Source organism: Lampetra planeri, chromosome 23 (assembly GCF_965212315.1).
Source record: "Lampetra planeri chromosome 23, kcLamPlan1.2.h2, whole genome shotgun sequence".
Classification (NCBI taxonomy): Eukaryota; Metazoa; Chordata; class Hyperoartia; order Petromyzontiformes; family Petromyzontidae; genus Lampetra; species Lampetra planeri.
In genome coordinates, this window is record NC_136129.1 from 4,825,320 (window position 1) to 4,852,796 (window position 27,477).

At 47.9% G+C, this 27,477-nt stretch overlaps 1 protein-coding gene across 1 annotated transcript; it reads right to left on the minus strand.

Annotated features, from left to right (window-relative positions):
- Positions 1 to 4,239: 4,239 nt before the first annotated feature.
- On the minus strand, positions 4,240 to 27,176 carry LOC144726279 (putative ATP-dependent RNA helicase DDX43). The gene is made up of 18 exons (XM_078604838.1): positions 26,921 to 27,176; positions 25,703 to 25,736; positions 22,820 to 22,951; positions 22,086 to 22,141; positions 20,412 to 21,414; positions 20,209 to 20,290; positions 19,095 to 19,251; positions 17,488 to 17,606; positions 16,443 to 16,553; positions 15,655 to 15,796; positions 15,178 to 15,278; positions 14,692 to 14,779; positions 13,579 to 13,706; positions 12,008 to 12,117; positions 10,621 to 10,759; positions 9,480 to 9,567; positions 5,985 to 6,067; positions 4,240 to 5,048 (listed from the first exon to the last, which is right to left on the minus strand). The coding sequence occupies exons 1-18, from the start codon at positions 26,951 to 26,953 to the stop codon at positions 4,982 to 4,984; spliced, it is 2,673 nt and encodes an 890-aa protein (XP_078460964.1). The 5' UTR covers positions 26,954 to 27,176; the 3' UTR covers positions 4,240 to 4,981.
- Positions 27,177 to 27,477: the final 301 nt, after the last annotated feature.

Sequence of the window (27,477 nt, forward strand, 5' to 3'; positions counted from 1 at the left end):
AGTTATATCTTTTTTTTATTTCAAGGCCACTGTTATTGAAGAATGGGTTGATTTTTTTGGTTATTTGTTCATCACTGCCAACGCAATATGACCACACAATTTTACTTCAATTTGATTTAAAAATTGTTTGGTACATGAATAAGTGGCCTACAAAGGAAAAATAAAGAATAGGCGATGTTTAGGGCCATACTGTGCATACAGTAAGCCCTTGTTAAACGCGATAGATGCGTTCCTGAAAAGTGCCACGTCAAGGGTAAAACTCATTCTTGCGAAAACAATTTCCCCATATTCTTGGTTCTTTCGGTAAAGTCACGTAGAAGGGAAATAATAAAATAATAAACATAAAACTATTAAATTCTCACGACGTTTCGGCCACAACGCAAGCAGCCGTCCTCAGGTGAAGAAACAGAGCTATCGGACGCTTTTAATGTTTAATTTGTATTATTTTATTATTTCCCTTCTACGTGACTTTACCGAAAGAACCAAGAATATGAATCCCTGCAGTCACGAAAGCTTTAAATCGAAATTTCCCCATAAATTGTGTAACGATAAATTTTGGCGAGATACGATGTACCCACACACAGTAAGATCAGAATATTTCCTTCAGACTGGAGGAATTCGATGAGATCTTAAGCTCCTTTTCACACATGTCCAGTAATGATGATGGCACCAATAGCTAAGGTTACGCCGCCTTGTCCTGTATTGTTCCGCGTACCATATCACACCGCTCGGCCACACAGCTCAGGAAAAGAGTTCCATGTCAACCGCTCGGAAACCGCGTTATAACGGTGCGTGTTCCGCATTGCGCGTAAAGCGTTCACCAATTAGAAAACCGCGTTATCACGAAAACGCGTGGTGTGAACACGCGGTAGGCCAGGGTTGGGGAACGTCAATTGGTGTGGCCCTGCCAAGGCAACAGTTGTGTAGTGTATTCAGGGGCGATTTCTTCATTAGGGCGATTGGGCGACGCACCACCAACGTCATTCAACCAGAGTCACGCTAGCCGTCACTGTGCCTCTGGATATAGTCCAATCAGCGTCATGCTACGTTCTGTGGAGTACCGCCTCTTTTTGGGCGATTTCCCTCCAGCTGAGAATCGCCCCGAGTGGTCCCATAGACTTACATTCAAAGATGTTTTTTTTCGAACGGGGGCGCTGCAATGCATTCTCTATGGCTTCCGGGAGGGCTCGCCCTAACGTGCTTACGTCATCATACGTGCTTACGTCATCATACGTAAGCACGTTTCATCCAACAATATAATTTGTCGCCACCTAGTGGAATCTTTAATAAAATAAACTTGAGTGGTTTGTTTTAATAGTGAGTATAGAAACAAACAAGATGTATTGTAAGAGTCACTTTATTTTTCATTAATATTAAAGAAGTGAAGTTGCCTTTACATGCTTAAGCTGTTAATTTATCCATTGCATGGGTGGACCTTATCCTTATCAATCATCCAGACATTTGCCCCCCCTGAGAGATTTTGCAGGAGCCGCCACTGAGTGTATTGTATAACAGGACCCTGCGGGGTGGGCTGGTAGGAACGAACAATTGAATGGCTATAATAAAATGAAATGGCAAAAAATGGCCGCCAATAAGTGGATGCCCCGTGGCCCCGCCCTCCACCCACGTAACCCCGCCCCGGCCACCCGTGGCTCCGCCCCATCTCGGTGTCCCCGGCCCCAGCTCGTTGTCCCGCCCCTTACCGCCGTAACCCCGCCCCAACCACGCCTAGCCCCGCCCTCCACCTCGTGCCCACGCCCCCTGCCGCCGTTGCCCCGCCCAGCCCCGCGTAGCCCCACCCCCTGCCGCTGTAGCCCCACCCCCTGCCGCTGTAGCCCCACCCCCTGCCGCTGTAGCCCCACCCAATACACCCCTAGCGGGGGAGAGATTCCCAGGCCTGGCTCTAGGCTGGAAAGCCGCCGACGAGGAGGGGGTAGGGAGTTGTTTTTAATGTAAAAGCTTTAAATGTAAATGTTTCTATTAAAAAACATCAGGGAATGTAACATTGTTAAACATTAACTCCCTTTCACACATGCGGGGGTACGATACGAAGGGAGAGTTTGAGGCCTAGGTCTAGGCTTTAGGGCGCCGTGAGTTAATTTTTAATTTACCTGTTTTAATTATTTATGTAAAAGCTTTAAATTTAAATGTTTCTATTTAAAAGCATCAGGGAATGTAACATTGTTAAACATTAATTCCCTTGCACACACGCGGGGGAACAATACGAAGGGAGAGTTTGAGGCTTTGTTCGAGGCTTTAGGCCTAGCTGTAGGCTTTAGGGCGCTGTGAGTTTTTTTATTTAATTTCAAAGTTTTAATTAAAAGCTATCTCAGGGAATTATAAGGGAATGTTACACGTGTTTAGCCAGGAAAGCCTCATTAATTTAAATGTTTTAATTAAAAGCTATCTGAGGAAATTATAAGGGAATGTTACACTTGTTTAGCCAGGAAAGCCTCACAGAGTCTAAAGGTTTTTGTAGGGTAATGCCAAGTGTTTGCAGTAGGGGGCGATGTTGCTACACGGACGGACGGACAAACGGACGGACGATATAATCTATTGTAGGCTGGTCCACTTCGTTCCTACCAGTAATAGTGTAATGTATAGCAGTCTATAGTAGTGGTGTATTGCATAGTGGAGTGGAGAGCATTGTAGTGTATTGGTGATTTAATTTATCTGTTTTCATTTAGTAGCTATCCTATTAACCAGCTCAACTTCCGCCTGCATTACAAAGCTTTAGTTTGAACTCCATGTCCACCTCCCAGCCCACACCCCACCCCCACTGGCTCCTCCCCCCCACTACTATATAATCCTTCGTCACAGCCATCTCGAGGCATACTCAATGGGCATGTGGTGGAAAGCCAGGAATGTGACGTAGTTTGTCGATCCCCTTGAGCCGTCCACGTGCGCGTGGAACGTAACTGTTTGTGCCTCTAGATTGCAGTACAGCAAGCAGGCTGCAAAACTCGTGTTTGTGAGTGGAGGCAGTGTATTAAACAAATAATTATAATTGGCAAACCCGCCTGGCTTTAAATATTTCTCGAGTGAAGATTTCCTGGGTCAAAGGATCGCTCAAGATGTGTTGGCAACGATTAAACGCCATTCCAATAAATCGACTGTTGTTACTGCTGGATAAAGGTCGTGTTAAAACGATTACTAAAACACACGCAGCGTGTAGAGCTTGCACACCAAGCATCTCGTGGATTGCGGAATAAACGTGCAGAGATGATCGAGAGGTGGCAGTGGTTGATGTGGAATGTGCACACATTAGGGCGCAGCTCCAGTAAATTCGAACATCCTGCGTCTTGCGGTGAAAAACCATGTCCGCAATTAAGAGAGCCACCGGCAGTCCAGTACTCGGATCACCTCAAGTCATTGCCATACCCAGTCGCGTTGGAGGCACCGCAGTAGTTGAGACGTTACCTACTTTGTCTCGTATACAGGAGGCCGCAAGTTCGTGCCTGACCATATTTGGGATTTGCAGGTCTCTCTCCAGGTCCTCCGGCTTTTTCTTTAACGTGTATAAGTGTTGCGTTTTAGAGTACGACTGCTATACATTTTTCTACGCGATTAACCACTTCGTCGAGCTATGTGTAGTACAAGTCGTGTCCTGAACAAAGAGCTATAGAGCTGTGGGCCTCGCCTGGTAAAATGAGTTTGTAATATACCCTCTGGTCTCGTCATTCCACAATCCCACTCGCACCAGTACAGCAAATGTCATCGCTCCATAGCCAAAGGTCGTTCCCTCGGGAATGTTCCTTCCTTTGGCTACCACTTATCAGTTTCGACCATCAGCACCCATCCCCCTTGAGTTTTCTCCAACCCCACCTAATTATCGTTACGTTAACCTTCTACTGCTTGGTGCAAACTACTCACCTGCATGCTTAACCTTGTGCACTTTAGATGTATTCTAGATTTTAAGCTTTCGTGACTGGATTTCGTGAAGGATTCATACTCTTAGGTTTTTTTCGGTAAAGTCCGTAGGTAAAAAAAAATGTTATTGATTTATGTTCATTTATTATTATTTTTTATCTACGTGACTTCACTTTAGATGTTCCATTCTATTTCAGAAATCATGTTTCTGATTCATGTCAATATGCAAACTGAAAACATTCATTTTTAATTCCACTTGCAAAAACTGTTTTGATGTCGATCTGCCCGAAAATAATTGCCCTGGATACACGCATTCTGGGCTGTACGTGTACACAGGTTACAAGGTGGCAGTGGATATCCACACCAAGCTACAAATCCAATGACATTGTTTATTGCAGTGAAAATAGGCACTTTACAATTTATAAATCACTTAAACTGAAGCGCACAACTTTGCCCATGTCCATCAGGAACTGTAATATTTAAAAACACTTGGCCATATCGAATTTTTACATCACTACACGCTGAAAGTTTCCAGTTAGCCAAACGCTGTGGTCTACAAGTGTTTGTTGCCACAGCCGTTTTGACAAATAAAAACATTTAAATAACGCCGTGTACATGGACAAAATTCAAGGACTCGGGATCATGTTGATGTAAAAATGAGCAACAGCACTTTCATACCAGTCCGACCTTTTTTTCCCATGTCAACAGGGAAAAAAATATTTCCCTTCCAACACTTTCATTAGAATGCCAGCCTTCACACAATGCTTGAAAAATCCATTGCAAACGGAGACAATCCAGAACAATTTTCACAAGACTCCAGCACACTCAAAGGGGGAGAGGGGAGAATGTACCTACAACAAAACACACCGGTCTATAACATGCCAGGGGACTTCCAGATTTTACAAAGCCCACAAAATACCTGGCAGCCAACTTCAATTGGGAACCCCCCATACGATTACAGTAGTGCAGTACTATCGCCTGAATGCTGGGCTAGCTGTAACATTAACGAAATTCAGCTGCAGACAGAAACCAGGAAAGAAGTCCGAAGTAGACATGCTACCGACGTGCTTCCAAGGTCCCAGGGGTGCAATGGACCCCTCGCGTACCCCCTCTACGGGAGTCCCTCGAACACGCCGGCGACGGCATCGCGGTCCGCAAATCTTCCTCGCCCACCAAACCTGCAATTTGTATTTGATGTAGTGCACATCAGAAACCACATGCAGAAAAGTGATATCTTAAATCAAGAAAGGAAATTTTAAATGGCAGGGGAGGAATTCCTCACAAAAGCGGAGAACAGGCTTAAAAGGCAGTTTAAACATGAGCTTTCGTGACCAATATTATTCATAATAAAGGCTTTTGGGTTAGATCGTCTGAAGGCCCCAAAAAATAATATCACTAAAGGCATAATGAGTAAGAGTTAAATGTTTGTTGAACTCAACTTTGGAAATCAAAAGTGTTTGGAAAGAATCAGAAAAACAAGTTTTAGGACCTCCAGTGTGGATGAATGGAGGAACCAATGACTAAAGAAACAGCGCCCATGGTAGTCACAAAGGAAGAGATGATCAATGAAGCCAAACGCATTGGTCGACAGCACGGGTGGGGAACCTTTTTTTCTGCCAAGGGCCATTTGGCTATTTATAACATCATTCGCGGGCCATGCAAAGTTATCAATTTAAAATAGCCTGTTATATTTGGTCAAACATTTAATTAACTCACCCCTAATGTGACGGCTGGAACAGACCAAATGATTTCGCGGGCCTTATACGGCCCGTGGGCCGGACGTTCCCCACCCCCGGTCAACAGCAAGACTTTACTACGATTGGGCACGTAACTCTCAATTACGGTTCACCCATTAAAATGCAACGTTATTCTCGCGACACGTGCATTAAATTACATGGGAAACGTGCTGCTTGTGAATGATTAAATATGAACTAAAACTGAGAATTCGGAGGGTAAATTATATCCACGAAAAATCTGAGTAGCGTCTAAATTGGTCCTGCAGCCACCCACCCCACCAGCATGGTGAAGCATGAGTAATCAACTCCCACGGGCGACACAGCAGTCGACCGACAAGAGGACTCTGCATTATTGTAATTATGAGGGCGACTGCCCACCTGGGTCGGTCTCCGCGGAGCTCCTTCTCGCGCTGGTTCTGCTCAAACCGCTCGGCCATCTCCTCTAGCTCCTGCGGCACATCCTGACCGACGCACACATGCGCATAAAGACAAAGATGCCCCCCCCGCCCCGTATAGACTTTAACAGACTGTTGGGGCAAGTGATGTTGTTCAAAACAAGTGCCACTCCGTTGTTCGGCAGTTTCTTGCCGAGTGGAGAACTGTCCACCACCCTGCATGGTGACCTGGAGCCAGAACCAGTCCACCCAGACCTGAATACCAGAGGTCAAAGCAGAACCGGTCCAGCTCCCGACAGAAGGACTGCCTAAATCAGTCTCTCCTTCATGCACAATGCCACACACAAAATAAGATTCTATAAAGAAACACATACATTATACACCTCACAGTTAACTTGCATCTAAGTTACATTAACTTCACACTCACCTCAGCCACTTTAAAACATAACTACAACATTTTATACAACTCAAATTTGAAATTAAATAAATCAATTACAGTATTTTTTTTACTACACACTGCCTAATAGATGAACAAACACATTCACACAAACACAATGGGGGAAACTGTTGTCGAAAGGCTATGTAGTATTGTGCACATACCAAGAGATAACTAATGTTTAATCTACAGTGGGGATTAACCATTCCTGGTCGAGTCACTAAGGCCCAAATGTCTTGAGGTGGTGGACTTGACAAGATAAAACAATCAGTGTAGATTCTCCCTCTCCCAGGGTGAGGAATCGGACCATTCAGCCTCTATCCACTATGGTCACCACTCATGGGCAGGGCGAGTGAGAGTGAAGAGAGTGACCCAAAAAGCCTCTTATGGAGAGTGAAGAGTTTGCGAGTTGTGGACACGACCCACAGACAGTGGGGTAAAGGGACGTTGAGTTGCTTTTGAGATGACTTGTCGAAATGCTGTTGAGTTGAGATGTTGAATTGGTGAGTTGAGATGCTGTCGAGTTGCGGTTGATGTTAGGTTTTTGTTGAGTTGATGTTGAGTTTCCGATGTTGAGTAGTTGTACATGCGGAGTTAGAATCGTCGCTATTCGCAGGCTGTTGAGTTGTGTTCACAAACACGCATACAATCACATTCATTCAATAACTCATACCCGCACACACATGTATGTATCCAAGACAGATCTCCCCCCGTATAGCCTGTAGCAGACTGTTGGGGCAATTGCTGTTACCGAGCACCTATGAAAGCCAGAACGGCACAAGAGGGGGTGGGAGGCCAACACCACGGCCGGCTGCCTTCGTCTCCCGAGTGGTGGCGTTTATACGCACCACACCAGGTACTCATTTGAGGTTGTGTCGACCTAGGGGAGGCCCAAGACCGGTTCAAATAATCGTCACTGATGTTGGCCTTGAGTGGGAATCAAACTTGGGTCGCCAAGTTCACAGAGCAGTGCGCCAACCGCTACACAACCGCACACAAACATACACACACGGACATGCAAATTCACAAGCACACCTATACGTGCACCCACGTACCTATATAAAAAACAAGCACATACCTGTCTGTATGTGTGTGTGTAGGATCTGCTCATATTTGTAGCAAGCACACAAAGGGACAATTTAATGGGCGACTGCTTGAATCACCAATCTTTCCTTCACCAAGGGTTTCTGGGTACACACACCTAAAACAATAATGGTGACACCATTCTGGCGTTCACCAACATAGACTAAGCCCAGGGGTGTTCAGAACTCACAGATAACATCGCCACCCACATGATGGATGAAGTCAATGGGACCAGCTCCTACTCCTCTAAGTGGGAGAAATGGGAGGAGGGGTGGAAAGTGATTCGACGAGAGTTGAAAGGGAAAGGCAGAAAAGGGTTAGAGGAAAAGTAAGACAGGGCATCAGGCTATTTCCGGGCTACTCTTTACACATGTGTAGTGGCTGGAAATGTCACTGTGGTGCCGGGCCTCCGAGGCCACGGCGGGATGTATACCGTTTAAGTGCACACCTCGGACACGGGGTTTCGTACCAGCCCTAGTGGAGGCTTGGGTGAGCGCTGGTTAAGCGCGGTGGCACCACGCACAGCGTGCGGTGCGGGCTCCCGTTGAGAGAGTTGGAGTGTCAACCAGCTAGGGTTACGTTGGGGGCATGATACTCTGGTTGACCTGGGGACATGTGACCGGATGATACTGGAGGGGGGCCACCGGTGGAGGGGGCCAATGGGTGGTCACATGGTCCGGGAAGAGCTCTCGAGAGCCTTCAGGCAAGGGCGAGAGATTGAGAAGGTGGGCGGGGCTAGAGGCGGAGCCTGCCCCAGCACGATATAAGGGGGCCCCCCCCCCGTGAGGGGCTCGGGGTTCTTACTGTTGGAGAGGCAGGATATCCCACGTCAAGCTTGAAGAATCCTCCAGCCACGCGGTCTGGGACCCAGCTTGTGGTCCGGACCGGGATAGTGGAACCCGTGTCTAGTTCCGCCGTAGCGTGGTTAGTTGGGTGGTCACCACCCGAGAGTATGTTAATAGCCTGGAGTATGTTGTGCAAATAGTTTAATAAAACGTGTTGCTCCCTAAAACAACGTCTGCGACTCAGTCGAGACTCACTACACGTGTTGGGAGATTCAATTAATACCCAAAAAAACCCACCCGTCTGGAACTTCCCGACATATACATTCTGATGTTTCCGTGTATCTGCAAGGCTTTGAACATAAGTGTATGTATATGTACGTGTCTGTGGATCCATCTCAGTCGGTCAACTCATAACAACTGGGTCTGTCCTCTGACCTACTGCCAGCAGTGAGCATTCTACATTACACGTAGCCTCCAAAAGTACATCTTGTCTTAACACAAACGCCGTGGTGGCGTCACCGCTAACTTAGCGACCAATGGCAACTGTGGTTGTCATTGTTGTGTACATGCAAATGTATTAACAAGCATCCTCATCCATCTTCTTGGTTCTTTCGGTAAAGTCACGTAGAAGGGAAATAATAAAATAAAACATAATAAAATACAATTCCCACGACGTTTCGGCCACAACGCAAGCAGCTGTCCTCAGGTGAAGAACAGGTCTGTCGGAAAGACAGCATCTGAATGTGACTTTACCGAAAAAACCAAGAAGATGAATACTCTTAGTTATTTCGGTAAAGTCACGTAGGTAAAAAATGAAATTAATAAAAATAAAACAATAAAAATCACGACGTTTCGGAGGCAACACAAGTCTCCGTCATCAGGTGGGACCGTCACAGCCAGATTTGCTACATCAAGTGAGGCAAGGATTCAAGATGTAATCCCTTAAATGCAATCCTTGCCTCACTTGATGCAGCAAATCTGGCTGTGACGGTCCCACCTGATGACGGAGACTTGTGTTGCCTCCGAAACGTCGTGATTTTTATTGTTTTATTTTTATTAATTTCATTTTTTACCTACGTGACTTTACCGAAATAACTAAGAGTATGAATCCCTGCAGTCACGAAAGCTTTAAATCGAAACATCCTCATACATTCGCGAATCCTCTTCCCCTCACCTGCCCGGCCTCCTGCATGATGCTGATAAGGTCTGCCGCATGCCTCCAGTCACTTCGGGTCACCAAAGTCACCGACTTGCCCTCCTTGCTGCCCAGCACGGGGCGGGGGGGGGGGGCACACATCCCATCCCACGAGTGAGCTTCTTGTCAGCAGGTTACAACAATATGCCGTTTGCAGTATGTGGCACGCAGCGCAATCTGCGATCAACCTCCACATTGCAGGTCACAGCACTGTCTCTTTCCTCACACGGCTCTCCTCTCTTTCCCTCCCACTCTCTCTTGTCCCAAGTTCTCATAGGCTCTCAATTCAAGAAACATGTGACGGCTTCATCTATAACATGCATTAATTGGACCTGTGCTCAGAATGGAGAAAAAAACTGACATTGTGTGTGTCGGTGTCACACGTGCAGTGGCGTTTCAATGTTGCATTCGTACAAACGCATGGCAAAACGCATGTACACACTTGCGTAACATTCGGTTGCACGTAGTTTGTGTAGCTCTCACGTTGGCTGGAGATTCTCCATGAATGCTCGTTCCGAGTGATGTACCGTAAAGGAATACGGCATTGTAACGCGCACGGGTTCTCACGCTTGCCTCAAGGCAATGGTAGTGCGCCAATGGTCAGGTGTATATGCATCTTGTGTCAATGGCATCTGTACACAGTGTACCAGTAAGGTGTGTTACTCTACGAAACATTCGAATATACATTTTGTACCACTGTGACCTGTGTGCAAGTCAAGGGTGTACCAGGGCAACACGTGTATCAGCCTCAAGTGCGTGTGTAGTTCTAGATTTGAAGCTTTCGTGACTGCAAAGTCACGTAGGTAAAAAATGAAATAAAAAAATAAAAAATCACGACGTTTCGGAGGCAACACAAGTCTCCGTCATCAGGTGGGACCGTCACATGATGCAGCAAATCTGGCTGTGACGGTCCCACCTGATGACGGAGACTTGCGTTGCCTCCGAAACGTCGTGATTTTTCTTTTATTTTTATTAATTTTAATTAAATTTTTTACCTACGTGACTTTACCGAAAGAACTAAGAGTATGTGTGTGTAGTGTGTGTACCGAAGTGACGTGCTGCACACGGTGTATAGCAGTGATATTGTGTGTGCGCGTGTGTACACAATGCATGCTCCCACCCGGCGCGGCCCGTGCGGCCGATGCGATGCACGTACTCCTCCATGTGGCGTGGACAGTCGTAGTTCAAGACGTGTGTGATGTCGGTCACGTCCAGCCCGCGCGAGGCCACGTCCGTAGCTATGAGGATCCGCACGCAGCCTGCATACGCATCCGTACACCACCACCGCTCCAGGAACACCACACAACACCACGCACCACCGTACACCACGGACACCGCACAATAGGAAATGCCCACACCATGGACATCTAGCACCATGGCCACATCGTGGTCACTGCACACCGCAACAACCACACCAGGTATAATAAAAAACTCATTATGCATTGTTTTAGAGACTTGTGGGTAAAAGTAAATGTAAGTAAAACTCCATTCTGTCCTTCCATATAAATAATATATATGTGCATCAGCATATTGGCTTTCCTGGCAAATGTTATCCAGCAATGTGAAAACAAGAACATTCTGCACCGGTTCCACCTTCCGGGTCTCGTGAAGCTTAACAAATGCTGCTGGATTTCGATTTAAAGCTTTCGTGACTGCAGGGATTCATCTTCTTGGTTCTTTCGGTAAAGTCACGTAGAATGGAAATAATAAAATAATAAAAAATTTACATAATAAAATAATTATCACGACGTTTCGGCCACAACGCAAGCAGCCGTCCTCAGGTGAAATGCTGCTGGGTTTGCCAGATGTGACCGATGCCTGTGGTGTGAAGCCAACGCATTACGGATGACATCACCGCACACCGCTCACCGAGCAGCCACCACTCCCACCGACTGGTGTGCGTGGAGTTCCACAGGCTCTGGTTGCCTCCGCAGGCAGCCAAGTGGGCATTTCCACAGGGTTGCGACACAAATCAATACAGCTTGGATCTATGTATCGTCTGAACATGACTGCATCAAGACACTGCACAGCAAAGTTGGGCGTGCATCGCCAACGTGCGCCGTCTGCCGAGAAGCGGACAAAAAACGCCGCGCTTGGAGAACGAAACCACTGCGATGTAAAATTTCGATTTAAAGCTTTCGTGACTGCAGGGATTCATCTTCTTGGTTCTTTCGGTAAAGTCACGTAGAAGGGAAATAATAAAATAATAAAAAATAAAACATTTAAAATACAATTCTCACGACGTTTCGGCCACAACGCAACCAGCCGTCCTCAGACGCTGTCTTTCCGACAGACCTGTTCTTCACCTGAGGACGGCTGCTTGCGTTGTGGCCGAAACGTCGTGAGAATTGTATTTTATTATGTTCATTTTTATTATTTTCCTTCTACATGACTTTACCGAAAGAACCAAGAACACTGCGATGTAGTAGGGGGGTGGGGGGGGGAATGTGGAGGCTGGGGTGAGAGGGGAGGGGAAGGTGGACACAGGGATGGGAGCAAATGCTCACCGCTGCGGAATTCACTTAGCGCCTGCTCTCGGTCGAACTGCTCGCGGTCGCCATGGAGACTCTGGACATCGAGGCCCATGAGGCAACACTTCGTGGAGAGGTGATCGGCCCTGCACTCATGGGTGTGCGTGTTGTGCAGACAAAGATCCCCCTATATCCATAAACTGCTTGGAAAAGTGATGTTAGCGAGCACCTATGAAGGCCAATATGGCACACGAGGGGGTGTGTGTACGCGTGTGCGTATGACATGCACATGCGTACTTGCACACATGTACGCACATGCGTACGCAACACAAGAACATCAACAACAGCTGCTATTCGCTACTAAGTGACAATGACGTCATTATGGATTGTGTCAAGCTAGGTGGTCTGTAGCAGGTCACAGGCAGACCCCCAGGTGTTGTGGGTTGAGAAGACACCTACACACACACACACCTGTGTATAGACACATGCACGCAAACCCAAATATAGAATCAGAATCTAAACTGGAAGAATCCGATGAGCTATGAAGCTCTTTTTCACAGATCTCCAGTAGGGGCAGGTCAGCATAGGACTTGTTGGGGAAAGTGCTATTACAAAGCACCTATAAAGAATGGCACAACACACAAGGGTATGGGGTTGTGGCCAACACCACTCCTGGCTGCCTGTCTGTCTCGGTGCTGAATCCCCGTGGGGTGAATCGATGACACGTCGACCGCTTTCCCATTATTCCGAGCGGCTCAAAACGCCTTCGATACACCCATGCTGCGCTTTAGACCCGTCACATGCACCAAGACTCCGCAAGCCGCATCGGCCTCCGCAGCCACGACACGCTCGCCCTAGCGACTGCTGCCATCGGATGTGTTGCTATGGCATCGGTTCCCATGGCAGCCGTCTCCCTTCTCCCCAAATTGCCCGCCCCACCGAGCAAAAATTGGTTCAAAGCCAAAGACGCAATTCCAAGGAGGGGGAGCAGAGCGAAGGCGCAAAGCCAACGCTTTGCGCACACGCATGACTAGACAGAACATGGAGATAAGCACCCAGAATTACACAGTGGAAACGCATGACACGCCACACCCTAAAACAAGATGCATTTGGGGAATATTTTTTTTTATAAACGTATAAAATGGCATGCTGCTATGGTGTAATAGTTGGCACACCAAAATTAAAATCGAAATGTCACTCGTTTGATATCCCGGTGTGGCAGTTGAAATGAGTGGGTTTTTTAAATCCCCCCCCCCCCCACCTCTGTCCAAGTGATTTTGATCGTCAGCCTCAACACCACCGACTACATACGCCAATGATGTATTGATAGGCAAAGATTGTACTCATCAGCCATGACCAATCCACTGGTGGATGACGGCCTCCCCATGCCATCGCCATTCAAGAGTCGCTTAGACAGCACCGCAGACAGCACCACGGCAGCACAGAAAACACAAGAGCAGCACGCACTAAATATTGCACCAAAATACAGCACCAAAGCATTAGGCACAGCATCACATGACACCGGCACAAACCACACGTCCGTATCACTGCACACAGTACCACCGGTGACGGCACCGCCTCTCGGCAGATGCCCTTCGTGTCCTCACATGGCCTTTCGCCCCGTGAAGACGAGGACCTTGTCACTGGGCTGCATGCTGGCAAAGAATTTGAAAAGGAAGTCCTGTTTGTCTTCGGGGTTCAGGACCACCACCTCCTGGTGCACCGAATGGACGGCCTGCAGCACAAGTGATGCGCACAAGCGTGTGCATGTACGCATGATGAACTGTTGTACCGTACGTAGTCAACCGTGCTAATCGGAGGTGTCGAGGAAAGACAAACTAAAACACAAAAAGTTATAAAGAAAGAAGTTTTCAATCTAGATTTAAAAGTGCATAGCTCCAGCGGCTTCCTAATATAGGAAGAGCATTCCAGACGGCCGCAGAAGCGCATATGAAAGCGCACGATGCAGTGACCGTCTTTGCTCGATGGTTAGTTAAAAGCCGATGGCAAGGATGACCGGAGTTTGCGTGATGGTTTATGCTCCTTGATGACATCAGCAAGGTATTGTGGTTTATTTGTAGACACACAAGCAGGTGGCTGGCAGTAAGTACCCTCCCTTCCGCACAGCTCGGTTGAAAACCCATCAGCGTGTAGTGGGGGGGGGGGAACACGCTGCGCAGCACACCAACACAGACAGGCAGCGTGAGCCCCAGTGTTCCCAAGCTTCAAATGCGGTGCACATTGCATGTGGAAAACCGTGCATCTCGGCACCGATGAATTCAGTGGGATTTAACAACTACAGCATTAACCCCCATAAACACAAAATTGGCATTCGCTTACCGATCATTCACAGCCCCTTGTACAATCCACTGCTGGATGTATAACTCCGTATGCCGTGTTGATCATGGGTGTTGTTTGGCTATACTTCACCACACTGGGTCAAGTAAAGTCAAGTTTGTGTAACCAGGTGAGAATGCAAGAGACAAGGATTGTCTCATTTTAAAGAGTCATCCGAGTCGATGTGGGGGTTGGTGAAGAGGGGAGGGTGGCCCATGACCATTTCAGATATCACTCGTCACAGATGTGTCGTGAATGGAAATCGAACAGTGCACGAAAAATGGCACACTGATCAGAAGCGGGAACCCTGAAGTTATCATACAACACAGTACCACATCTCCGTATTCCCGCGTTGCAAGACGGGAGAAGCCATCGCCACTCACCGCCAGATTCAAGGAGCCGACGTAAACGAGCATTGGGTCCTTGAGGTAGGAGCGCGCAAGCCGCCTCACTCCGGGCGGCCACGTCGCGCTGTGCAGTTTTGCATGTGCAGACAAACGGATGCGTGCATGCGAGTAAGACGTTTCGTCCAAAGCCACTGTGTAGAATTTCGCGGCTGCGCTACATCGCTCTCTATGCGTTTTCGGGTTTCTGAACTTACCCAAGAAGCTCCGAGCAAGTGGTCCGAAACAGACATCACACGGCACAACCCAAGAGCGCACCGTCGAGTTATGGCCGTGTCTATTATCGAGCTTTTTTTGTATCTATTGCATTCCATGATTATATGTGCGTGGATAGGAAACGGCCATGTATAACAGGTGTTATAGGCTGCAGGGCTCCATGGCAAACGGCACAAAGCTGCGCATGGGGAAACGCCCGCAGAGGGGGGAGAAACGTTAAGATGGCGGCGGAGGTGGCAGCAAGATCACCTAGTCATGGTAGTTTGCCTGTCTGGCCGCACGTCCAGAAGGATTTTCATGATCTGCGGCTCAAAGCCCAGATCCAGCATGCGGTCAGCTTCGTCCAGCACCTGGGGGCACGGCAGGGATGACGATGACGAAACCATGAAATGAACATCAACACTCGTGCACATCGTTAATTCTTGTCAAGTAAACGAGTGTGGTGACATCTGGAGTGGATATCCTAGTTCCTACAGACTTCGGCCTGAACGACAACAGTGATAATAATCATGGGAAGGCTTTGTGTTTCTGCACCACTGCGAACAGTTCCAAATATTATTATTATTTTCTTTATTCAACCTCTTATTTAATAAGGAACCTGGTTGTACTATCCAGCAGCCGACGTGATGTCAGGCTGCACATCATGAGGATTAGGGGGAGCACGAGGAAGATTGGCGCTCATGATTTCGCCGACTGGTGACGGTGCCGGGAATCGGCAGCTCTCACCAGATAAGTGATGCCGCGCATGCTGATGTGCCCGTTCATCATGAGGTCGTTGAGCCGTCCAGGTGTCGCGATGACGATGTCCACGCCCCTGGTGGCGATTTCGATCTGCTCCCTGCGGTTGCCCCCACCGTAGATGCACACGCTGCGGGTGCACGACCACACAAAAAGCATGGCAGCGTTTAATGCCAAGTTCACCCTACAGAGGCCCAGCTCATGTTTCAGAAACCACCCATCACCGGTGATGTGCTCGCGTAATAATCGCAAGGTACATGTACAAGCTCTTATGTCAACTCACTGCTGGTTGAGAGCCACCGTACATAATGTCAGTCTGACCATACCTCAATATTTTGGTCAGTGAGTCGAAGGTGTGCGGGGGAGGGGAGTAGGAAGGTGTTGGCCAGGACAGTTTCAAATATCACTCGCCACTGATGTTTGCCATGGTCAGGAATCAATCTCAGATACCCCAGTCACTATCATGGAAGTGAAACACCAGCACAACCCAACGCTTCTTCGAGTAGGAAGGACACCAACCGACGTTTAAGCGTTGATGTGATCAGTAATGACCGATGACGTGGGCCCATCACTCGACGATTATTATCAATGTGATCGGTGGAGAATTACAATGTGCGTGACCGATCTGACGTTTCATTGTTGCTGCTATCCAAGCGATTTATTGTTGAGGCGAGTGTTTCGATCGCCGCTGACGTGACCAGCGGCGACTGAACATGAAGAATGCAGTCTGCGCGATTGATGTCGTGGGTGTTTGGCTGCACGGAGGCGGCTCTCGCCTGGTAATTCCCTGGTACGAGTATTTGCTGCACTCCGATTTGATCTGCAGGGCGAGCTCGCGTGTCGGCGTCAAGATCAGCATTCCCGGGCCCTCCCGCTGCTCCCGGGGTCTTCCACCGTGACACACGAAGTACGGGGAGTTGAGGGGGGGGGGCACATGGGAACACTCAGCAGGTGCAGGAGGTGGCCTCTAGGGGGGCTCATGACCAAGGGGGCCAGAAATGCCGAGAAACCACCAGTGATTAAAATTGGTTATCAAGTCTACCGAAGTGATGGTTCTCAACCGGATGATCAAAGTCTGCACAATGAAACAAATCGTATTACATTTTAATTTGGGTTTTCATCAAATATTCCTTGTTTCAGTAACAGCATTCTTTGGTTGGATTAATATGCAAATAAAAGTTATGCCACTATGCGGACAGATAGCTTTTAAGTGACCATTTTCAGCATTAATTATCTAACACAAGGTGGTATGCACTCCTGAGGGGTCTGAATGCAAACCTCTTCATCATCTTGTGACATGACCACGATAACACAATTGCAATATAAATGTTTTAAGTGTACGATTTCAAATATAATTGGACTCTTTTCAACTCATTGATGAAGGCCACTTCACACCTCATGTGCCATACTTCACTACGCTGGTCAGTACACATTCGAGAAGGGTAGGCCCAAGGACTGGTTGAGACATCACTAACCAGTGACGTTATCCATAGCTGGGCATCAAATTCTATAGTTACCAGGTTTCGAGTGTAGTGTGCTAACCACTGCGCCACCGCGCTCCAACCATTTACGAAGCGTATAAATGGGACCACATCTCAAACTGCTGTACAAAACATAAAACCACAAGCAGCAGCAGCGTCGGAATGAGGTGCATTTTGGAACCATATGCTAAGCATCAAGGAGGCACACAGGAACCATTTTAGAAGCAGATAGGACTCACATTGGCTGCAGTGGGGTGTGTGGAGATACTGAGGGACTCGCAGAGTGAAACCGGAAGAGACTCGGGGGACTTGCAGGATAAGGTGGCACTCAGAGACTCACATTGGCTGCAGGGTAAGGTGAATGAACCCTGGGAAGAGGAAGGCGAGTGTTTTCCCTGTGCCTGTCTGAGCGATGCCCACGAGGTCCCAGCCCAGCAGAACCACGGGCCACGCCTGGCTCTAAGGCAACAACGCAAACAACGCAACAGCACAATAACAATGTCTACTCAACACACATTGTCATATAACAATACGTTAAAACTAATTACAGCCGTTTATCAACCCACTGCTATACGATGGCCTCCTCATGCCACGATCATCATGGAAATTGTTTGACCAAACTTCACCACTCTAGTTAGGCGTGGATGTATGCACGTGCAGTACAACGTGCAGTACAATGGATTGTGTAAATTCTGACCATGTAGCCCCGCAGCCTTTAACACCCAGTATGCACGGTGGTTACTCATCCAAGCACCAAGCTGAAGCCTACTTAGCTTCTGAAATCTGACATGATAGGGTGCACTCCAAATGATTTAGTCGTAGGCTGTCAGTCCCAGGCACTGAAATAGAATCCTTGAACCTGGACTTCAACAGGGGGTCAACAGCACAGATGACTGGGGGAAGCGAGTTCCAGACAATGGAGACGGTGAGAGGTTAGTCTTTCTCATTTTTCGAGCAAAGATTGACCGGGGGCTTCAACACAAAACCGTGGTTGCTGGAGCAGAGAGTCCATAAACAGCAGCAGAGGGGAGAGGTAGGAGAGTGCATGGAGGAGAGTGAGATGAGAGATGTAGGCAGGGAACGAGTACTGGATGATATTTAAGATAGTGTGTCATCTTGAAATTGATCCAGGATTAGATTTGGAACCAGTGAAAGGATCAAAGTATTCGGGTGATGTGGTGATGAGCGAGGAGTCTGGAATTCGGGATCATCCAGAACTTGAGGATGAGGGATTTAATGAGAGCGTAGAGGAGACCATTATAATTGCGGAGTTGAGACATGACGCAGTAGCCCTGGTAAGGAAATGGCCAATGTGAGAGATGCTGTGCAGATGGAGGCAGGGGATCCTGCAGAGTAGAGACATTACTGGTAGGAACCTCCTGGTTACACGAGCCCACAGGGGATTATTGTGTCCGTCGTACAGGGAGGGGCTGGGTGGGGAGGTAGGGGCTGGGTGGGGAGGGGCTGGGTGGAGAGGGTGGGACTGGGTGGGGAGGGAAGGGTGGGGAGGGGCTGGGTGCAGAGGGTGGGAAGGGGCTGGGTGGGGAGGGGCTGGGTGGGGAGGGGCTGGTCACCCCGTGGTGCCCTTATAAAACTCAACGTTTAACCTACTCACGCCGGCTTGTGCCCGGCCCTCACAGTCAAGCATATTTGCGGAATACACCACGCCGCCGTTGACCCTGGCCATTGACCGAGCAACCCAACGTTCCTACCAGCTCCCTCCGCAGCAGGAGTGCGTTAGTGGGAAGAGACAGAGTCCCTGGATCAATTATTCTATTATAAAAGCCCAGTATTGCGTGAATCAAAAAATTTTAGAAAGTGGACCCTCCCCAGATGTGGGGGTAAAAAGTTAATCTAACAGATTTCCAAAAATTGTCGACCGCCCCCCCCCCCCCCACAAAAAAAATTACCCAGGGCCCCACCGCCGATGCTCCGCGATGCGCCAACCTGTATGGGTGAAGGCGTGGTAAAGCCTGCGCGACAGATGTTGTCCAAGATGTCGGGGAAATGCTCAAAGGCGTCCGCAAAGGTGCGCACAGGGTTGGGTATGCTGCGACCCCCCTCCTCGCACATGTCCACCACGGAAATGTTATTGTTGCTCTGCCTAGTGGTGAGTAGAGGCCGGAAAAAAAACGGAGAATACAAAGGTTGTTGCCTAATCTTCACCATTGTTTTGCTATGCAGACAGGCCATCATCTGAAACGTCGCCTACTAGATATTTTCCCTTTTAAGGCCAGTGTTCGTGACAATCTTGAGTTAATGTGTGCTTATGCACCACTGCCAACACAGTATCACCGAATAATTTAACATTGCAGAGATGGGCAGTATATAAATTACATTTAATTTAAATATAATTTCATTGAATTCGTAGCTTGTAATTGGAAACTGAATTACACACTTCAAATTGGTAACTTGTATCTAAATTACACAAGACGGGGTGTTAATTGGTAATTTGTATGCGATTACATGTATTTTGCCCATCTATATAGAGCGTAATGCGACACCGGACCACACACCCACGTGCTTTACGCCACTACCACATTGCGCTCACCAAACAGGGACAACCTCCTCCTAGATGAGGCAACCCTCACTCGGCGAAGCCATTCACTCTCTAAATCATATCAACACCATCTGAACTAGACAACCACATAGAAAACCAGTGTCACCTCCAGATCAGATAATCTATATATACACACACAACGTTGACATCTACCGAATGTTGTCCTTCTCAAGACCAGGCCATCCTCCTGTAGACCCTTGCACCCTAGCGCAGAACACCAGTGTCTAAACCAGTGTTCTTTATTGCAAGACCCGCGCGTGATGTACACAAATGTGAAAACACCTAATCGCGCTGTCAAACCCAATAGTTTCAAATGTGGGGTGGCCTTCCCAACAAAGTCTGAAGGCGAAAGTGGCCCTCTGATAATGAGTGACGAACACTGGTCTAAACACCAAGCCGTCCATCCTCGTAGAGACCACGCCATCTCCCTTTAGATCAGACCACCCCTATCGTCTCCCTTGGGACTAAGCCACTCTTCTCTCGTCATCACGTGGCACGAACCTCCACTCGGCCACCTCCTCAGGGCTCATTCTGGTCACGCTCGGCGACTCAAAGTAGAAATTCTTCTTGATGGGAGGACAGTCTGTGGATAGAGGGGGGAGGAATTTCAGGGTGTGGATATGCAGATGGCCGGACCCGCCGCCCCCCTAGAGTTCTTGGATGGTCCGTGTGCGTGTGTGCGTGAATGTTGTCTGTGAGCGCACCATTCCACTTGAGTGCCACAAAGTCGGCCTGGCGTTCGTTGATGCTCGCCCAGTCAATGCGCATCCGCGGGGGATTTTCGGTGTCTTCAGAGTCAGCGGCTGCACCACTCGACTTTGTCCCGCCACCACCAATACCACCTCCACCACCAACGCTACCACCTCCACCACCAACGCTACCACCTCCACCACCAACGCTACCACCTCCACCACCAAAGCGACCACCTCCACCACCAAAGCGACCACCTCCACCACCAAAACCACCACCTCCACCACCAAACCCACCACCTCCACCACCAAAACCACCACCTCCACGACCAAACCCACCACCTCCTCCACGACCAAACCCACCACCTCCACCACCAAACCCACCACCTCCACCACCAAACCCACCACCTCCACCACCAAACCCACCACCTCCACCACCAAACCCACCACCTCCACCACCAAACCCACCACCTCCACCACCAAACCCACCACCTCCACGACCAAACCCACCACCTCCACCACCAAACCCACCACCTCCACGACCAAACCCACCACCAAAGCCACCACCTCCACCACCAAAGCCACCACCTCCAGATCCACCACGACCACCTCCTCCAGACCCATCATGACTATCAACAAACCCACGACCACCACCAAACCCACGACCACCACCAAACCCACCACTGCCACCTCCAACCTCATTTTCACCACCTCCAAATCCACCTCTACAAGCACCTCCACTCACACCACCACTATCATCACAATCTTCAGTCCCACCAATACCTTCCCTAGCACCACCACTCGATACCGTTCTACCATCATCTCTAGTCCCACCGCCCCAACTGGGGTCACCCCTGCCCTCCATACCCTCCCTAGCCGGGTGCCACCTTCCCTGGCTGCCTTGGTGGCTCTTCTCTGCCCCACTCCCCGTGATATTGCGGATCAGGTTGCGGGCAATGCGTCGCGCGCCTGCGCTGCCCACCAGCTGCACGGTGCCCTCGTCCCCATCTCTCAGCAGCTGCGGGTAAACGGGGAGTGGGCGAGTGAAGGCAAAATATCAATGGCTTCAATGCAATACGATTTTTTTTTATATGCATTGAACAGAAATAGTGGGAATATTATTTAATCGCCCCCTCCATTGGCTCCCGATCCAAATCCCAGATCAATTTGGGTAGCAGTGTGACACAGTGGTAACATTTGTTTGCGTTTCACAGCAAGAAGTCCTTGGGTTCAATTCCTGAATTGGGCACCTTTGTGTAGTTTGTATATTCTCTCCCTGTTTTGAATGAGTTTCCTCTGGGTTCTTCAGTTTCCTCCAAAAGCTAATGTAGTCTGGAACTCCCTTCCCCCTTTACATGTGCTGTCAACTCTGTCCAAGTCCAGACTCAAAATCTTCCTCGTGACCACTGCCTCTGACTGTGCCTCTCCACATAAACTAAATATTTCATGGCTTCTCTCCAGCATCTTGACATCCTGTCGCATTTAAACGCAATAGAAATCAACATTGTATTGCCAGGCAGCAATAGTGGTTAAGTAGGATTTTTTTTAATACGATCATTTGGGCTAGGTTTTTGGTCCAGTGCTAAAAAATTACAGTCGTTCTAAAATGGAATCAGTCAACAGGAAGCACAGATGTGGTCTGGAGCAGATCGGCCCCCTTGTTAGAACGAACACAGGAACACCCCCAACCTTAATCCGCGCTCCACTCAGCTTCTCCAGCTCCTGGATTTTGCTGCCACCTCTTCCTGCGGGTCACAGAAAAAAAAACTCTTAAACCAGTCAAATCCCCCTGCAATTTCCATTTGCAGACCCGAGTGGACATTTCACTCCGTGTTTAATAAAGAACACTTTTTTGTGAATCACCTTTTTGGATAAGGGCCTTCCGGCACTGTGGGACTTTGGGGGCTTATATATTTCAAAACGCAGGCAAGTGCAGGTTGGTGACAGTGGGGAGCATAGACATTGGGAGCATACATGTACAGCAATGGAATTTGCTGCTCTTCCCCTGCTAACGTAGCCCCAGCAGAAACCTATAAAAACCACGGCTGGTGATTACTTATCTACCTTGACCCAATGAGATTGTCTCTTATGTCAATCAATTATGACTGATTTAGGTAGACATAATTTGTCCATCCTTTCCTGGTGTCGGACATACCCAGACACTATGACTTTCACATCCGCACTGAGATGGTGTTGACGGTGCAATTATTTTCATGTGCAAACCACTGACCTGTTCCCTAAATAGGCCATATTATTATAAAACTATAATTCCCTTTAAAATTACACGCCCATATACTAAAGTAGGAAATGTTCAACAGCCCGGTTGTCCAATTTGTGCAAGTGGCCAGCCACGAACTGGATTATGAATTCCTCAAGCTCTCAGGCCACGTCAAGTAAACATGGCGAGGCAGTGGAGACCGTACCGATGACCCGCCCAACATCGCCAACATCAATGGAGAAGCTGCAGCAGCCACCGTCATCATCGCCACCATCTTCGGCGTCACTTTTGGCGATTGAATGCGGGCACTCCGACACATACCTCTCCTGCCCATGGACTACACACACACACACAAACATTCCACATATATCCTTTTAACATACTGTTGGGGTAAGTGCAGTTAGCGAGCACAGTACACGAGAGGATGGGTGGCCAACACCACGCTCAGGCAACAAGGTGAGGCCAAGGACCAATTCAGATAATCAACACCAGTGTTAACCGTGAGTTGGAATCACACAGTCAAATAAACCCAACACTCATGTTTACACATGCCACTCGGTACTCGTTTAAGGCCGAGTTGACCGAGGGGAGGCCCTGGACCGATTCAGATATTTGCCAATGTTAGCCATGAGTGGGAAGTTAACTCAGATTACCGTATTCACAGCGCAGTGCACTAACTCCCAACACTGCCGTTCCGCATGCACAAAACATTAAAATAAACAACATTTTTACATTTCAAATGAATAAAGACCTCCCCGAGCCACAGGGTCTTGTTTTGTTTGTAAAAAGTGGTATACCCCGCGGGTTATATGCGTGAAAATACGGTAATGTCTTCATCACAGCAGTGGACATCCTCAGGCGTGTTCCCTCCTTTGGCTGACACTCACTCATTAGTCTCAACCCCTAGTTATCACCATCCTGTCCAGCGATCTTTCCTGCCAAAACCCACTTACATTTGGTTACGGTTAATATGCATTTTGACTCGTGTATATTCCCGAATTCATGAGTTCCTCTCTCCGTCTCTGAACCTACTGTGCCTTGATAATTGACGTTTTCATGGAGTGATATTACCTGCCAAGGCATGGATAAGAAATATTGACATTGACGGAGATATTAGCCAGGCGGTGGTGGTCACGCACGTCTTTAATCTAGCACTGTGGAGGAGAGGGTTGATGGATCACACAAATATTGTGAAACTCCCTTCCCATAGCTCGCCAGAAGGCGATACAGCAAACTGTGGATTCCATCTGTTCCATCGGTATGGGATAAGTCCATTCACACACGTGGGATTTCTCCGGGTGCTCCGGTTTCCACCCACATGTAAGCACTCATTAATTGGCCAATAACACCTTAATGTATAAAGGAGAGCAGAGCTTGGGCAATTGTTGGTTCGGACTCTGCGTGGCTGCTGCATTCCCCTTAATCGGTGGTTCCTCCTCGTGCCTCATCGTTCTCTCTATCTTATTTTATATTTATAGAGCGCCTTCTCTCAAGGCAGATAACAGTCTAAAAAAACGGAAACAAAATAACATGATTTGGATGACATGAGCGCGCAAGCATTGAGGAATAAGTGACCGCGATATAAGGGTACTTTGGGACCACGAAGGGGTTGGGGAGGAACGGGAAGGAGTGCAGGGGTGAGGAGAGGGAATGGACAATAGGTAAGAGGTAAGCTTTTTTTACACCCTTTCATTTAACTCACTCTGTCTGTTGTTGTCGTATCCTCAAATCTTGTAACTCAATTTTGACCCACTTCCCAATGTGGTATCGACTGCAAACGTAGTATACTTATGTCTTAGTGATGACAATACTATATTCTATCATAAAAAAAATGTTACACAATCTTTTTACACGCTTTCAATTAACTCAATGTTCTTGTTGTCGTATCTTCAAATCTGGTAACTAAATTTTAACCCACTTCCCAATATGGTATCGACTGCAAGCTTGGTATACTTATGTCATACTGATGACAATACTATATTCTATCATTAAAAATAAAAAAATGTAAACCATCTTTTTTATATGTTATGTTTCGCCTTGGCTCAAATTGTCCACGCTCAACTGACGTTGCCTGTAAATCACCACGGGCCCTTACGATATGCGGCCACTTCCTGGAGTCGTGGAGTTCTGCCATTACTCGTACTGTACATTTCATTAAAGCGTGTTTTTTAAAAAAAAGTTTTTTTTTTACATTACTTATTTTACGTATAGTTTTTATATTTGACAAGAACCCGGTAAAAGGCACAAACCCGTAACAAGGGAGGGGGGGGTTACAGAAATTTCTCCGACCTAAGCCCGAACTCAGTGCTGCTGGGTTCTGGCTGGGGGGGGTAAGCTTTAAGAGAGGAACAGAAGGTTAAGGAGGGAGACTACTCAATAATGTACAGCGGAAGTTTATTCCAGTGGAGAGGTGTAAAGAGGAAGAAGGACCGTAAACAGGATTGGGCACATGGAGGGACAGAGAGATGGCTGGGGATGAAGAGAACGAGAGGGGCCATATCGAAAGAGATGAGAGGCGCAAGTGAGTGAGCGAATCCTGTGCGGCCGCGTTACATGTTGAAATTAACACATTCCTCCTGCGGAGGGAGCTGGTAGGAACGTTGGGTTGCTCGGTCAATGGCCAGGGTCAACAGCGGCGTGGTGTATTCCGCAAATATGCCCGACTGTGAGGGCGGGCACAAGCCGGCGTGAGTAGGTTAAACGTTGAGTTTTATAAGGGCACCACGGGGTGACCAGCCCCTCTCCACCCAGCCCGACCCCACCCAGCCTCACCCCTCCCCACCCCTCCCCACCCAGCCCCACCCCTCCCCACCCCTCCCCACCCAGCCCCACCCCTCCCCACCCAGCCCTCCCCACCCAGCCCCACCCCTCCCCACCCCTCCCCACCCAGCCCCACCCTGCCCCACCCTCTCCACCCAGCCCCTCGTAGCCCCACCCTCCCCTCCCCACCCAGCCCCTCCCTGCACGACGGACGGACGGACACAATAATCCCCTGTGGGCTGGTGTAACCAGGAGGTTCCTACCAGTATTATCCGAAAAGCGTACAAAGAAAGCGTCGAGATATGCACGCACGGAATGACCAACATACCATATGTGGGCCCTTTCTTGTCAGCAGCTGCTGCCTGTGAAATGGAAGCGTTTAAAGGCAGTCACTGTAATGGCACATTGCTGACATTGTCCCCTCTCAAGCTTTTAATATCACAGGAGACGCATAATTTTCCTTGGATGTATTAATTACACTCCATCCTTACGGTCACGACACACGCATCCGATCTTGCGTACGGAAATCTATTTACGATGGGCCGTGTACGATATAATTTTAATATAAAAATAAGCGGACATGGATAAATTTTGTCCGCTTATTTTTAATCTCTACAACGACGCTCACAAATGGCTTTAAGTACTAATTACGACCGCTATTCTTAACCTTTTTGTGGCTACCGCCCCCCCATTGCATGAACCAACATGGTTCTGCGAAATGAATGTACGAATAATTAACATCAAATGTTAAATCTTGACTTAAAGCTTTCGTGACTGCAGAAATTCATTTTCTTTGGGTCTTTCGGTAAAGTCACATAGATAGGTTCAAAGAAAACAACAACAAATAACTACGACGTTTCGATCGCGTGACTTTACAGAAAGACCCAAATAATATCAAATATATTCTTGGTTCTTTCGGTAAAGTCACGTAGAAGGGAAATAATAAAATACAAATATTAAACGATAAAAATTCTCACGTTTCGACTAATTGCTTGTGTCGCAGTCGAAACATCGTGATAAATTTTATTTTATATTTTTATTATTTTATTATTTCCCTTCTACGTGACTTTACCGAAAGAACCAAGAATATGAATCCCTGCAGTCACGAAAGCTTTAAATCAAAATATCAAATATGTGGTTCCAAATCCTCTATTTTGTGGGGTATCCTAACAAGCGAGTAAGTTGCAAGATAATAAAACATGAATGCGTGATGTAATTTTGTTCGGGCTCGCTGGCTATTCTTGGAAACCCCAAATTGTTTACGATAAATTAGTCTAGCAATGTATTCTATATCTATTCTAGGTTACCATATGCATTCAAATGCTTCCGTAGTAAGTTTACATTGGCAGATTCACACGATTATTGAGCAACGACTCGTGTAACGATATAACTCCACAACATTGGCCCGCGATTAAAAAAGAACCAACCGAGTTACAACATTTAAAACAAATACACCCGTGACACGACTTGTGATAACCGGAGGTGGACCAAGAAAAACTTGAAACTAAATCAACAACAAAAAACCCGCACGACCGCTCCCTCGTACCACGCTAGGTTCGTCGCATTCCCAATCCGACATCACTCGTATCGGGTCCCGAGAGCCTCCGAGTAGTCAAAAACCACCAACTTTCGTAATTTCGTCACTCAATTATCACTTTAAATCCACCACTGTCTTGTTTTTACTGATGGCGGGAACTTGAACTTAAAAAAAAGCTTAGACCACGTGGGCGGACGCAATTCGAGTGCGCGCGCGCGCGGAGTCGGTAAAAGGGGGAGGAGCCTGTGGAATGACGTCACGTCATTTAGTGACGGTTCATGTACGTGACGTCATATCATTAGTGGGGAGATGACGTCATATTGAAATTACACGCGTTACCCCCCCCCATCCCCCAAATTCGTCAGGAATCTGCGCGGTGATTCCTGTACAATGTACGCAATGGATACTGCTTCAGAGCATACGGAGGTGGTCTCATACCTGTCAACCTGCCCTACTTTATTGCAGACCAATTAAGGACCTTATTGGTTACCCCCGTGCCGCTTATAAACCTCAACGTTTATCCTACAAAGTCCCAACACAAGGGAGAAACACAAACAAATAGACAC

What these genes read in the sequence shown, in the direction of transcription:
- LOC144726279 (XM_078604838.1), bottom strand. Translation starts at nt 26,953, where the DNA reads ATGTCGGATTGGGAATGCGACGAACCTAGCGTG. An exon ending in CCACGCCTTCACCCATACAG is followed by an intron (nt 17,607 to 19,094) that starts GTTGGCGCATCG and finishes TTGTTGCCTTAG; the next exon opens with AGCCAGGCGTGGCCCGTGGT. An exon ending in TCGGCTCCTTGAATCTGGCG is followed by an intron (nt 13,707 to 14,691) that starts GTGAGTGGCGAT and finishes CTTGTGCTGCAG; the next exon opens with GCCGTCCATTCGGTGCACCA.